General features: G+C 30.2%; 2 protein-coding genes across 2 annotated transcripts; one reads left to right on the top strand and one right to left on the bottom strand.

Moving 5' to 3' along the window:
* Nucleotides 1-132: 132 nt before the first annotated feature.
* Nucleotides 133-1,134, top strand: LOC141460473 (guanine nucleotide-binding protein subunit gamma-1-like). The gene has a single exon (XM_074140532.1). It carries the CDS (start codon nucleotides 413-415, stop codon nucleotides 623-625), a length of 213 nt encoding a protein of 70 aa, XP_073996633.1. The 5' UTR covers nucleotides 133-412; the 3' UTR covers nucleotides 626-1,134.
* A 1,729-nt stretch (nucleotides 1,135-2,863) lies between these two features.
* On the bottom strand, nucleotides 2,864-11,546 carry LOC141458518 (trophoblast glycoprotein-like). Its single transcript, XM_074136639.1, has 5 exons — nucleotides 10,045-11,546; nucleotides 9,474-9,668; nucleotides 8,633-8,847; nucleotides 7,209-7,423; nucleotides 2,864-6,940 (listed from the first exon to the last, which is right to left on the bottom strand). The coding sequence occupies exons 2-5, from the start codon at nucleotides 9,666-9,668 to the stop codon at nucleotides 6,396-6,398; spliced, it is 1,170 nt and encodes a 389-aa protein (XP_073992740.1). The 5' UTR covers nucleotides 10,045-11,546; the 3' UTR covers nucleotides 2,864-6,395.
* Between the last annotated feature and the right edge of the window lie 13 nt (nucleotides 11,547-11,559).

Below are 11,559 nucleotides of genomic sequence, written 5' to 3'. Positions count from 1 at the left end.
TAGTTGATTAAATAAATCTTTTGCTATAAATACAAAAATACAAGTTTACAGAAATGTGTGTAACTATTAATTTGAACAGCACCTAATCAATACAGCAGTGGGGCTCGCTCATTTAAGGAGAGAACTAATTGTCTTTACTTATCTTGCTTACAGTAGGGAGAGCCAGTGCAATAAAATATTTCCTTTCCCACGGAGCATATCGCAGTGATTTAGTGCAGATCCCATATATATATATTCCGTGAGATATTCGTTTAAGTTTCTCTACTGTGGAAACAGGACCTGAAAAGTTGTTTTATTGTAACCGTTATAAGTGAACCTGTGAGGTTGTTAATTTTTCCCAGCCGTTAAGGCGTTATAATTTTTAAAACGGAATAACCACACCCTAAAAATAGGCCTCTCGGATACAGCTATTATGGACATGATGATTTCAAATTTACAACAACAGAGACAGGTTACAGAACAATTACGCAGGGAAGCTGCGATTAGACGTATCAACGTTTCACAAGCTGTCCAAGACATTATGAAATATATATCTGAGCATGAACAGGAAGATTGTTTACTTGTTGGGTTCAGCTCTCAAAAAGCCAACCCATTTCGAGAAAAAAGTAGTTGCACACTTCTTTGAACAAGTTATTTTAAGTATTTGTCAATGAAAGAGAAAAAATAATGTGCATACGCCAGGATAATTATAAATGTGAAAAATGTATAACAAAAAAAAGTATTTCTAATTGTTAGATTTGAAATCCTTTTGTGTTACTCAATGTATGTTTACTATGAAAATTTACCATTTTGTGCACATTAACCTCGTCATTAACTGTGTTTGCTAAAGGCAAAGTTGGTTTCTATTCTTCTGGTTCACTTATATTTTTTTTCCCTAACAATTTTATATAAAACAATTCTAATGAACTCGTAAGCAGAAGTCGTTTGACCATAAAATTGTATTTTAAAGCTATATAGGTTAAGCTACGAATTGGAGTAACTAATAGTCAAATTAATCCCACGTATCGTTTTTATTGATTTAAATTAATAAAAAATGAACAACCTTTTTAGATTTACTGTAAATGAAAAATTGAAATTATCCTTTATATGTATATGTATTTATAATTTCTTTGAAATAAATTGTATTTAACTAATGTGGACAAGAAGTTTTTCTCTGTAAGGAAAACCCTTATTTTACTTGTAATTCCTTAAATGTAAATTAGCTTAATGTGTAAAAGTCAAGATGATGTAAAATCACAATGTTGGATTTGGGGTAAGGAAGCTAAGAACAAATGTTAATAATAATGAAAAGAGGTATCCAGATAACTACAACTGGATATCCAACATTTTAATTTTTTATATATCTACATATATAAATATAAATAGGGAGCTAAATTGTAGAAATTAAATAGATGTTGATTAAATTCTCCTACATTAAGATTTAATACTAAAATTTGGAAGTTTTAAAGTTCATATTAGGCAAACCTTTTATGGACAAAAAATGCTCAAGAAAAATATTAGACACCTTTTCAAGGTTTTGTTAAGAACTTGACGGTTCCTAAGTGGTATTAGCAAAACAATAGGTGAGGACCGAATCGGCAAACTCAAAGACTGGAGATAACTCAAGGTATAATCTGGAGATAAAGCTCAAGAAAACTGGTGGGTTGTCTGGACAAAGCATCTAGCTCTCCACTGAATTTCCTCTTCTACGGTCTCGTGCAACTTTCTTTCTAGAACTAACGCTATTATTAATTTTTCTGAAGATAGATATTATCCATATTTAAAATTATACTGAAAATATAGTTCTATTATTAACCCATTACACAAATATTTTTAACTTTTTCGATGTGACTATTGGCGTTGGCTAACAAGTAAACTTGTTAGAAGGTACATGTGCTGCGATGACCACAATGTGAAAAGTAAAATAAAGTAATCGCATATTTTTTCAGGCGGGTCTTAACGTTCAACTACCAATTACAACAATATCCTTTGTAACCTTTCTTTCGTTTCTTTGATAATGAACTGGCACTGCGACTTTTGATCTCTTGATAACATGTCACAGTTGAGATGTGCCTGTATACGACAGCAACTAAAGCCAGTTTCTAAACACCAGAATAACATTAATTATGAAAATTCCTTTAATTCGTGCGAAGACGTTTAATCCCTTTGTACAGAGGAGGAGTGACTATAAGTGTTCAAAATATTATTGAATTCTAGAGTTGCAAACGTACCATCTTTGGTATAATGTTCCATATTAAAAAAGGAGATATAGAACCATAAAACCTAGACATCAGAAAACTATTTAGGCAGCGACCACTGAAAATTACATGCCCAAATCATATCATTAGGAGAACATGAACAGCTGGGAGTCATTAGTTACTACTTTTTTTTAGCTTAACCCCTTAAGAAAACCAAGTAATAATGAGGTAAAAATTAACGACTTTTCTATTTTATTCTTAGAAAGCAAAAATTATCATTTATTACTTTTAACAATAATTTTTTTTTCTCTTCAAACATAAAAACACTTAAAGCGAAAAGTAACACTAGAGCTAGTAATGAACGATTTTTTAACCACATTGCAATAGCTTAAAAAAAAAAATTAAGAATAATACAAGCATTCTGGAATGTATGTTGAGTAATTTAACATTAAAAATTAAAATAAAGCTCGAGATTATTTTAGTAAACAAGAAAATATAAAATAACCATTACGGAGACACCATTACAAAAAAGAAGCAAACGAAATAAGTGCAAAAATCCAAGAACCCTAAATTTTTCTAGGAAACATTTAAAACATGATTTATGCAATTTTTTTTTTTTTAGATAAGAAAACAAAAGGACGGAATGAAATTCTGTTTGACTAGATGAATAATAAATTTGCACAATAAACAATACAAAAGAGTTATATTTAGCCTCAAATATATGTAATGTAAGTTCTTACATAGCTTGGACGGCAGTAATTTACTTACGACTAAAGCAAAATAAAATATTAGTATCAGTCTGTTAAGAGATATGATCAAATTTGTTGAATATAAAATTCGAAAATTCATTTCCAAAAAAAAAAATACTGTAGTTCGTTACAAATAATCTTTTTCTTGATTATTTAGAGACCACAAAGTCAATACACGTATTAAAAAATGACAATGATACGGTCTGCAATAAATACTAAAGCATTTTTACTAGTTACTTCTTAAATGTGTTCTTAAGAAACACACAACACATAGTTTTATGTTGTAAATAGAAGAATAGAAGACTTTATTTATAAATATAAACATTCGGATTTGGCCATGATTAATTCAAAATACCTAAACACAGAGACACCATTACTTATTAGTTCTAATAAGTTTTTAAACTTCAGCTCCTGAAATGAACTGTTTCTTAATAAAAGCATTATTGCATTTAAGATGCGAGTAATTAAAATAAAGCTTTACTCAAAAGTTACAATTGCATTGCTAAAAATGACTTCAAGAACATCAAATAGTATTGTTTTCATGGATATGGTATACATATGGAGTTTTGTATTTGGAATATTCATCAAATGGAATTGAGCATTTTAGATTAACAGTACCATATTTTTAATGAGATAAATTTATTATTATCATTAAAATTGGACTCAAACTTGAAATCTAGCAGTTAGATTATTAGCAACAGTGATGAAAATATAAACTTCATTAATAAAATTTTGATGGTATAAGTAACTGATGTTTAGGTTTTGATATCTTTTACTATGTAGAAACTGTTTTTAAAAACTTAACATAAAAATTTAATAATTAAATCAACTCCTTTTAGAAATTGTAAGTTATAATAGTCGGCTAAAACGAGAATCTAGACGAAATTCGCCTAAAACAAAAACATTGTAAGTAAACCATTACCTACACAAATAAAATGATTAAATGGATCACTGGTGTATCCAAAAGCAGAGCAGATAAGTATTTCTAACAGTTTACAGTATTTTTTAAAATTTAATTTATGGCGCGGCAACATCTGAGGTCAACACTCAGTGTACGTTTCAGTACATGATCGGCTCACGAACAGTTGTTTCCTTTACCGGGCAATAAGCAGTAAGAAGCTACTGGGACGACATAATCTAAAGCCGGTAGCTGGACTCGAACCCGGGATCCCGGGGGAATCCAGTGCAATCCACTGAGCTACTCCCTTACTTAGTTTATATTCATTTCTTTATTTTAATAATTAGTTTACAAGAAAAAATATTTAAAAGCGATCTTCAGCCCAAGTTAATAATTAAAAAATAAAATAATAATATATATAGTTACTTTCAATGGCTCCATAACAGAAGTCAGGTATGGACGAATAGTCAGAAAGGATCCGACCCTAAAGACTTAATACGGCCCTCCGCAAACATCAAACTCATTTTAGTTTCACGCCTAAAATATGCTAACTCAAAACCATAAATGCCACTTCGAACTGTTCATCAGTGGCATTCTTATTATTCAAAAATACCAAACAATCAAGATTAGGAAGACAAAATTTTATGTAAGTTTTACATATTTCCGCCAGTGATTTTAACTCCAATTTTCGATGAATAAGAAACAACCGGGAGAACATACGATTTCAATTGTTACATTGATTAATTAATATTCTTAAAAATGGTATATACTTTTACTTAATTTGTTTTTACTTTAATGTTTCGCTTAATCGATAATAAAAGGAATGATGTTTTTAAAAAGCTTTTACTGGATTTGGAGGGCAGATTATATTCTGCCTTCATGGTTCCTCTAAAGCTTTAATTTGGGTGTATATTATGTAGCAACGAAAAAATGTATATGCGCTCACAAGCACACAAACTAGGCCTTTAGTAAATAAGTGATATTCTAAAAGGTCACTAAGTACTACTTAGTTTATTTTGCCCTATGTATTTGATTTGATCGCTACTCAGGCCGTGGATAGAATAAATTCTTATCCCAAACTTCATGAGTAAAATCATTCGTAATTAAAGAGAACAAATTAAAAATATTGTCTTGGCACACTTTTTTTGGCACATTTCTTGTTCAGGTAGCCGGTGAGAAAATTCATGTCTTTCTCTCACTTTTTGAAGTTAAAACTTACAATTTTTTACAAGTCAGTTAAACAGTTAAAAAGAAATGTGACTTCCGGCCTGTGGCAAGGCAAGATGCCCAATCCTCTCTCATTTACGCAGAATAAGATGTCTCAAGTAAGAGCTTCGGAAGAAAGACGAGGTGTGTTCATATGCGCTATGGAAAAATAATTCAAGGAAGGAAGTTATCAAATTTCGGAAATAGGTAACCATCCCGATTCTGGATTTTTCATCTTAACTAGGAAGTGTTGTAGTTACACCCACCTACATTGGTAGAGGGGGTACAATAGATTTAAAAAGGTGGTAGTGAGTGGTACTCCCAAAAAATGGTACCTTCAGTCATCAATTTTGACCGAAATCTCATTGTCGATAGTACTTCAACAAAATACAAAATTTGGACTTGTGCAATTTTCTCCTCTTTTTATAATTAAAAAGAGGTGCATAATTAAAAAGAGTGTGCATAAAACCTCTTTTTATGATAAGGACTCCCTAATTTTCACGAATACTAATGTACTTCTTCGATTAGTAAGAGAAAGTAAAACATTGAAATTATAACGAAATTCAATGAACAAAGAATATTTACCAATCTATGTACCTAATTACTAATTAATACAGCTGAATTTTTTACGAATAAAACATAAAATTTTCATATAATTTTACGGAATCACTTATTTAATGGAAGTCTTTCAGTTTCTATCAGTCTGAAACCCGGTACAATTATTTTATTATTATTATTGTTTTTGTAAAATACTTTTTGTCTCCCAAAATAAGAAATATTTAATACTCAATAATAATTGAATTTCTTCACATAAGTACTTTAAAACAGGGTAAATATTAAAGGTTAACTCTAAATAATTGGCATTTCGAAATTTTAGCACCCAATATAAGACACTTCTTTCATGTTATGTCAGCAACATACACACTTACATATATATTTAGAAAAGATTCTTAAACTTAACTCAATCAAATTTACCACATCAATCCTAAAAATAAATCTAACACATGAATATGAAAAATATTTGTAGTGTAACAAAATTCTGCGTGTATTTTCTGTTAATTCATTGTTTAGAATGCTGAAGTAATTAGCTGGTTAACCGGAGGGTAAATTCTCTATCCCAAATTCTCAAAATGAAGAAAATTCCGAAATTCGTCAAAATTAAAGGAAAGAAGCTTGGTACTACAAATATAATCAGATTATCTACAGATCCAACCACCTATTCAAAAGCTAAAAAATCTGATTAATGAAGATCATTGAAGTGATATGTTCATTTTTTTATCAAGTGCTCTGTTTTTGAATTTCATTAACTTAAAATGTTTTACTTAAAATAATTGGACATTTTATTTTTGAATAAAAAGAACCACTTCAAACGTCCATCTCTTGTGCGTCTGATTTACCAATAGTGGTATAATGAATTTTACGTGATAAACTTCTCAAAACTGCTAGGAAACTAGAATTCAATGGTTCTCGATTTGTATAAATCAATGCGCAAACACTTAAAATTAATGCACAAGATAAAAATATTACTGTATGCGATGATGATTCTGATACAATATTACGTTTGATTTTATTCTTTAATTGAGCTGAACAACCATTTTTAAAATGATGATCAAGTATTAAAGAAACTGGTTCTTGCGTACAATTATAGTTCTTACACTTAAGTTTATATTTATTACGCACTACAACTTTAGTAGTATGTAACCAAGAGTAAAGTTCTTCGATTTTGTTGCCACAAACAAATGGATTGTTTGTCAGATCAATGGTGAGATTTTGACCTCTTTCCGGAAGTCTATCTAACATCTCAAAGTCTTTGTAATTGAGATTATTAATTGAATTTTTTTCTAAATCTAGAAATCTCAAATTTGGAAGGCAGTCTAAATCAAAAGTGATATGTTGCTGCTTGTTGTCACCTGAAATTGTATTAAAAAATGTGTAAGTCCAAATGAAATTTATCAACAAATCAATACAATGCTTATTTTGATACAAAAAAGTAATTTTCCTTCACTCATTTATCTATTTAAAACAAACAATTATATTAATTATATTTTAATTTTTTGAGATTGTTAATGCGTAATATGAAATTTAATACAAACAAGGAAAATAAATATTTAAATGAGTTTAATTTCAAGCAAAATAAACAAAATCTTTCTAAGATAAACAAAATAAATAAAAAACTACCCAGATGAAGATCCAATAAACTGGTTAAATCGCAAAATACTCTTGGATCCTTGAAAGAAATAATTTCATTTTGTTCAAGATGCAATTTTCTAAGTTTCTTCAGATCACTGTTCATAAATATGTCGTGTAGGCCAGCTGCCAAATCTTCAGGAGTATTATCAGCAAATGCATCGGTTAAATGTAGTTCTTCAAGGCTCTCAAAGTTCGAGAACAACCTAAATTAGGAATAGATAATATAAAAAATTTAAATTCTTAAAATTAAGATACTTTCATCTAGTTTGGCCAATGGTAATTACAATTTTTAAACGTCAAACAATTTAATCTGAAGAATTTAAGGCAATCCGTTTTTTTGTGTCAATCTTCTGATACACTTGTATAAATACTATTTTCTAATACCTAATATTTTGGATTGCTCTAATTTCACAGAGTTTTCGTAGAATTCTTTTTTTAACTAGATTAAAGGGAAGTCGCTGAAACCAAGATCTACTTTGACCTAAATACATATTACGTATCAAAATTATACATGTATGAATATATTAATGTAAGTTAGTGAGTGTTGCACCATCACTCATTTTCTTCTTGAGCAAACAAAACTTTGTGCACACTTTCTACTCTGTGTTAAGTTTGAAAACAAGTTAAAAGTCGAAAAGCAATATTGCGCAGATAATATAAAAAAACTTTATTGGAGCTTTTGGCGCCCGGGGCTTTTTTCATTGCACTGCCGGTCTTCTCTTGCTATAGATAACACTGTCCAATACCGGATAGTGAACTGTAAGAAGCTCCTATGAAAAAAATATCTAAAGGTCAGCAGCTGGATTCGAACCCGGGATCTCCGCGTCGGAATCCATTAACCTCTCAGCTAAACTCTTCCTTTCTTTATTGGTGCTGTAGAGGAAGTGTTCAATTTCAGGAGAGAAATTGAAGAAATTTAAGAAGCTTCTTAAATTAATTCTATTAAGACAATATCTTTAATAATTTCCCTGGTTCGCCTTTGTAGTTAAACATTAAATTCTAATGAATTTAATCGTTTTGGTTTAACTTGAAATGTATTTATTTATGTTATTGCTAGATTATGTTTTCGGCTATTCGTCTTGGAATAAGGTATATATGAAAAAAGTACATAACCACTCATTTCTGGGTTATTTGCTATAAGACAATTTGGCAAACACTGCATTTACTCTTGAATGGAACCAACTGCAAAACAATCTTCAAAAAATAAAAGTAGATCTATAGGTAAATGGTGTGCTAACGCTCGAAGGTGTTGTTTGCGAATTTAGAATGTTTATAATTATTAGTCACCACCTTCACATTTTGAATGTTGGCATAAATGACGGGTACTAGTAAAACGCAAAGTAACGTGTAATTTCTATCTTGTTTAGGGCATGTTAGTTTCAATAGGGTAGCATTACAAATTATAATCGTACCTTGGATGATGATGATTAGTTTCCTTAGAGATGGTTATCTCGTTATGGTTTAATATCAATCGTTCAACTTTAGAAACTCTATGATAAGATTTTCCACGAATGCCTTTAATTTTGTTGTTTGACATATCTATGATTTTCAAATGGCTATTATTACTGGTAGTGCCAAACAAGTTCCAAGGAAGTTCCGGTATGTCATTACCGGTAAATATAAGGACCTGTAAATATAAAGAAATTTTCACTTAATATCACAAGTACTATGAGAACAAAAAGTTCGCAAACCGACTTAAGGATGTGGTTGTACTAAAAGAAAAAAAAAGATGCTACAAACGGAAAACTAAAAGGTATGAAACGGTAAAACAGTAACTGAAGTCAGCTAAGTAAAGAAAGAATTATTTTATTAATAAATGCAAACAAAGAGAGGATGTCCTAGCAGTTAAGAATGTTTAGGCGTGGTATATTAATATATAAAATAATAATATAATGCTAATAATAGTAGTGATTCGGACCGAAATAAATCGCTTTTTTGATGCACCTTTACTGTACCCAACTTCTATTTCTTGCCTAAAGTTCTTCTTTTACTTTTGTTTTTTCCTATATAGTGACAGTCCGGTGACGACAGCCCACCTTAATACCTGTTCGATTTTATTACAATCGATGAAATGGTTGCACATAGAAAAAATATAACATAAGAATAAAATGGGTTTTAGAAGCAGCAAGTACTAAGTAAAATACTTTACAAGTAGATATTTTACACACTCTACTATTACTTCTCGGTACTACTAAAACAGAAATGACTACCAACATTTTTCCATACTTTGAAAGTAATTTTAACAATACTTACTTCAATTTTATCAGGTAATTTCTGCAAAACACTTGGATCCTTAAAACCAGTATTTGTGCAATTCAGTACATTTCTGTGGTATCCACCATAATTCATTTCTCCGCAAAAACATTTAGAAAAAGTTTCATTACAACCGTCCGTCTCAGTCAAAAAAATAGTTAAAATACCAACCAGATAAAAACATTTGATATTCATCTGAAATTTTAGATCAATCGTAATTGTTAAAACAAAGTTACTTTATTAAGTAAAATTACAAGAACAAGTACTGTTTAAGTATGTTTCTCAAATGTCAGAAGAAAGCTTATAGCAATTAATAGAATACTTTTTTGGAATATATCTCATAATTTTTACTTACACATTATTTCTCGTACTACGTTATTTATTAAGACTAATTTACGCTACAGTAAGAAATGCACTTATTAAACAGCTAAATTTAATATATTCAAAAATGTTTCAAAATCTAGAATTTAACAATAGGAATTCAATTTTAGGCTGCATCTTTCGTGAATTCACTCATGGCATTTCAATTTCGAGTTTGAAAATAAACTGTAATATTTTTATAATGACTTACCTTAAAAGATGGAACACTAACTTTTCACCCAAAAAAATATTCGTCTGGTAATGCAATATTATTAACATTTAATTACCGTAGTTGTTCTTTAAGAAATCACTTTTTGAAATCTAATGAGGAGAAATTATAAACCATAAAAGTAATCGATTTCGGTAAGAAGAAGTACCGAATTTTTCTATCTCTATGATACGCTGAATAATGAAACAAAAATAATCACGAGTGATGCGTCAACTTTGTATACAGGTGGTCGACTTGTACACAACTATCACTATCCACCCAGGAGACTAAGCTAAGTAGGTGAATACCGAACAATCAAGTTGAGAACGTTCTCTAAGCGTGCATTTCAGAGCCATCTGTAGCCAAAGATGAAACTATAAGATTAGAGGGGGATAATTCAAGTTTATGTTTATTGCTTGCGTGTTTTAATGACACCGGTCTTGGTCGTTTTATACCTGCGATACTACCTCCTTGACCATCTAGGTGTTTTATTTCTGGAGTTTATTACTTTTGTACTTGGCCTTACAATTGGTTAAATCGAGTCAAACTCTCAATGCTGAGTTTACATAAAAAAATCCCATTTTGGAATTTTCTGCATTCCAAAAATGAATTTTAGAAAATTGACTTTGAATCTATGCGAGCAAATTATTTCGAAATCAAAAAACCCCTCAGTCTGAGTTACAGTTTACTGAATGGATTTTTTTTTTTTTTAACAAAAACTGACATGCAAATTTATAACATTTATTCAAAACATGTTTCTATAAAAATTCATTTCAGGGCACTTTTATGGAAGGGTTGGTTGGACTTCCTACTAATGAGTCATTTTAGTACAATGTATGACTCTGTTCCTTACATTATAATAATGAGGATTTAATGTTGCTAAACATATGAGTTGAAGAAAACAGCGTGTCAGAAGTGCAAATTTTCTGAGTTTTCCCGAAATTTAATCGAAATCTGAGGTGACACTTTAAAAGGATATAACGTTTGTTTGCAACTTAATTTCCCGGAAAATTCGATTTAGAACAATGCTGATTGAGGAGTGGAGTTACAAGAGCGTTTACATTATGTATTATTTACATTCTCTTTCAATAGCAAACTATCGCAGTTCTTAAATTTTCGATATAAAGTTTCACGGAAAATACCACAACTAGAGGATGAAAAAAATATATTTCAATATCTTTAAGAAAATACTTATGTATTTTGAATAAATATAGAGATTAATGAAAGGATTAACCCAGTACTAGTGGCCGTTCTCAGATCAAATGATCCCGAGTTCAGGCTTGTTGGCTGCTCTTTGATTGTCGTTTCTTTAAAGACTTTGTTTATTGACATGTCTTAAATAAATAAAGAAAAGAGAGTTGCAAATTTCTAAAAGCCACGTTTCAAGCTCAGAGCACTACAAAAATATCTTTTACGCAACAATTTAAACTCGAAAACCATGAATATATCAAAGCAAATACTTCGCATTACACTACGGATATCGTAGTAATTATGAATTTTATGGTTAAGATTTTAGAG

The sequence above is a fragment of the Rhodnius prolixus genome, unplaced genomic scaffold (genome assembly GCF_049639745.1).
Source record: "Rhodnius prolixus isolate KJV_2025 unplaced genomic scaffold, Rpr scaffold_1, whole genome shotgun sequence".
NCBI lineage: Eukaryota > Metazoa > Arthropoda > Insecta > Hemiptera > Reduviidae > Rhodnius > Rhodnius prolixus.
The sequence above is the reverse complement of the archived record's forward strand: the minus strand, read 5'-3'. Positions and strand labels throughout refer to the sequence as shown.

Coding starts and splice junctions, on each gene's coding strand:
- LOC141460473 (XM_074140532.1), top strand. CDS start 413: ATGGACATGATGATTTCAAATTTACAACAACAGAGACAGGTTACAGAA.
- LOC141458518 (XM_074136639.1), bottom strand. CDS start 9,668: ATGAATATCAAATGTTTTTATCTGGTTGGTATTTTAACTATTTTTTTG. Junction 8,848..9,473: donor AATTACCTGATAAAATTGAA/GTAAGTATTGTT, acceptor TTATATTTACAG/GTCCTTATATTTACCGGTAA. Junction 6,941..7,208: donor TTTATTGGATCTTCATCTGG/GTAGTTTTTTAT, acceptor ATACAATTTCAG/GTGACAACAAGCAGCAACAT.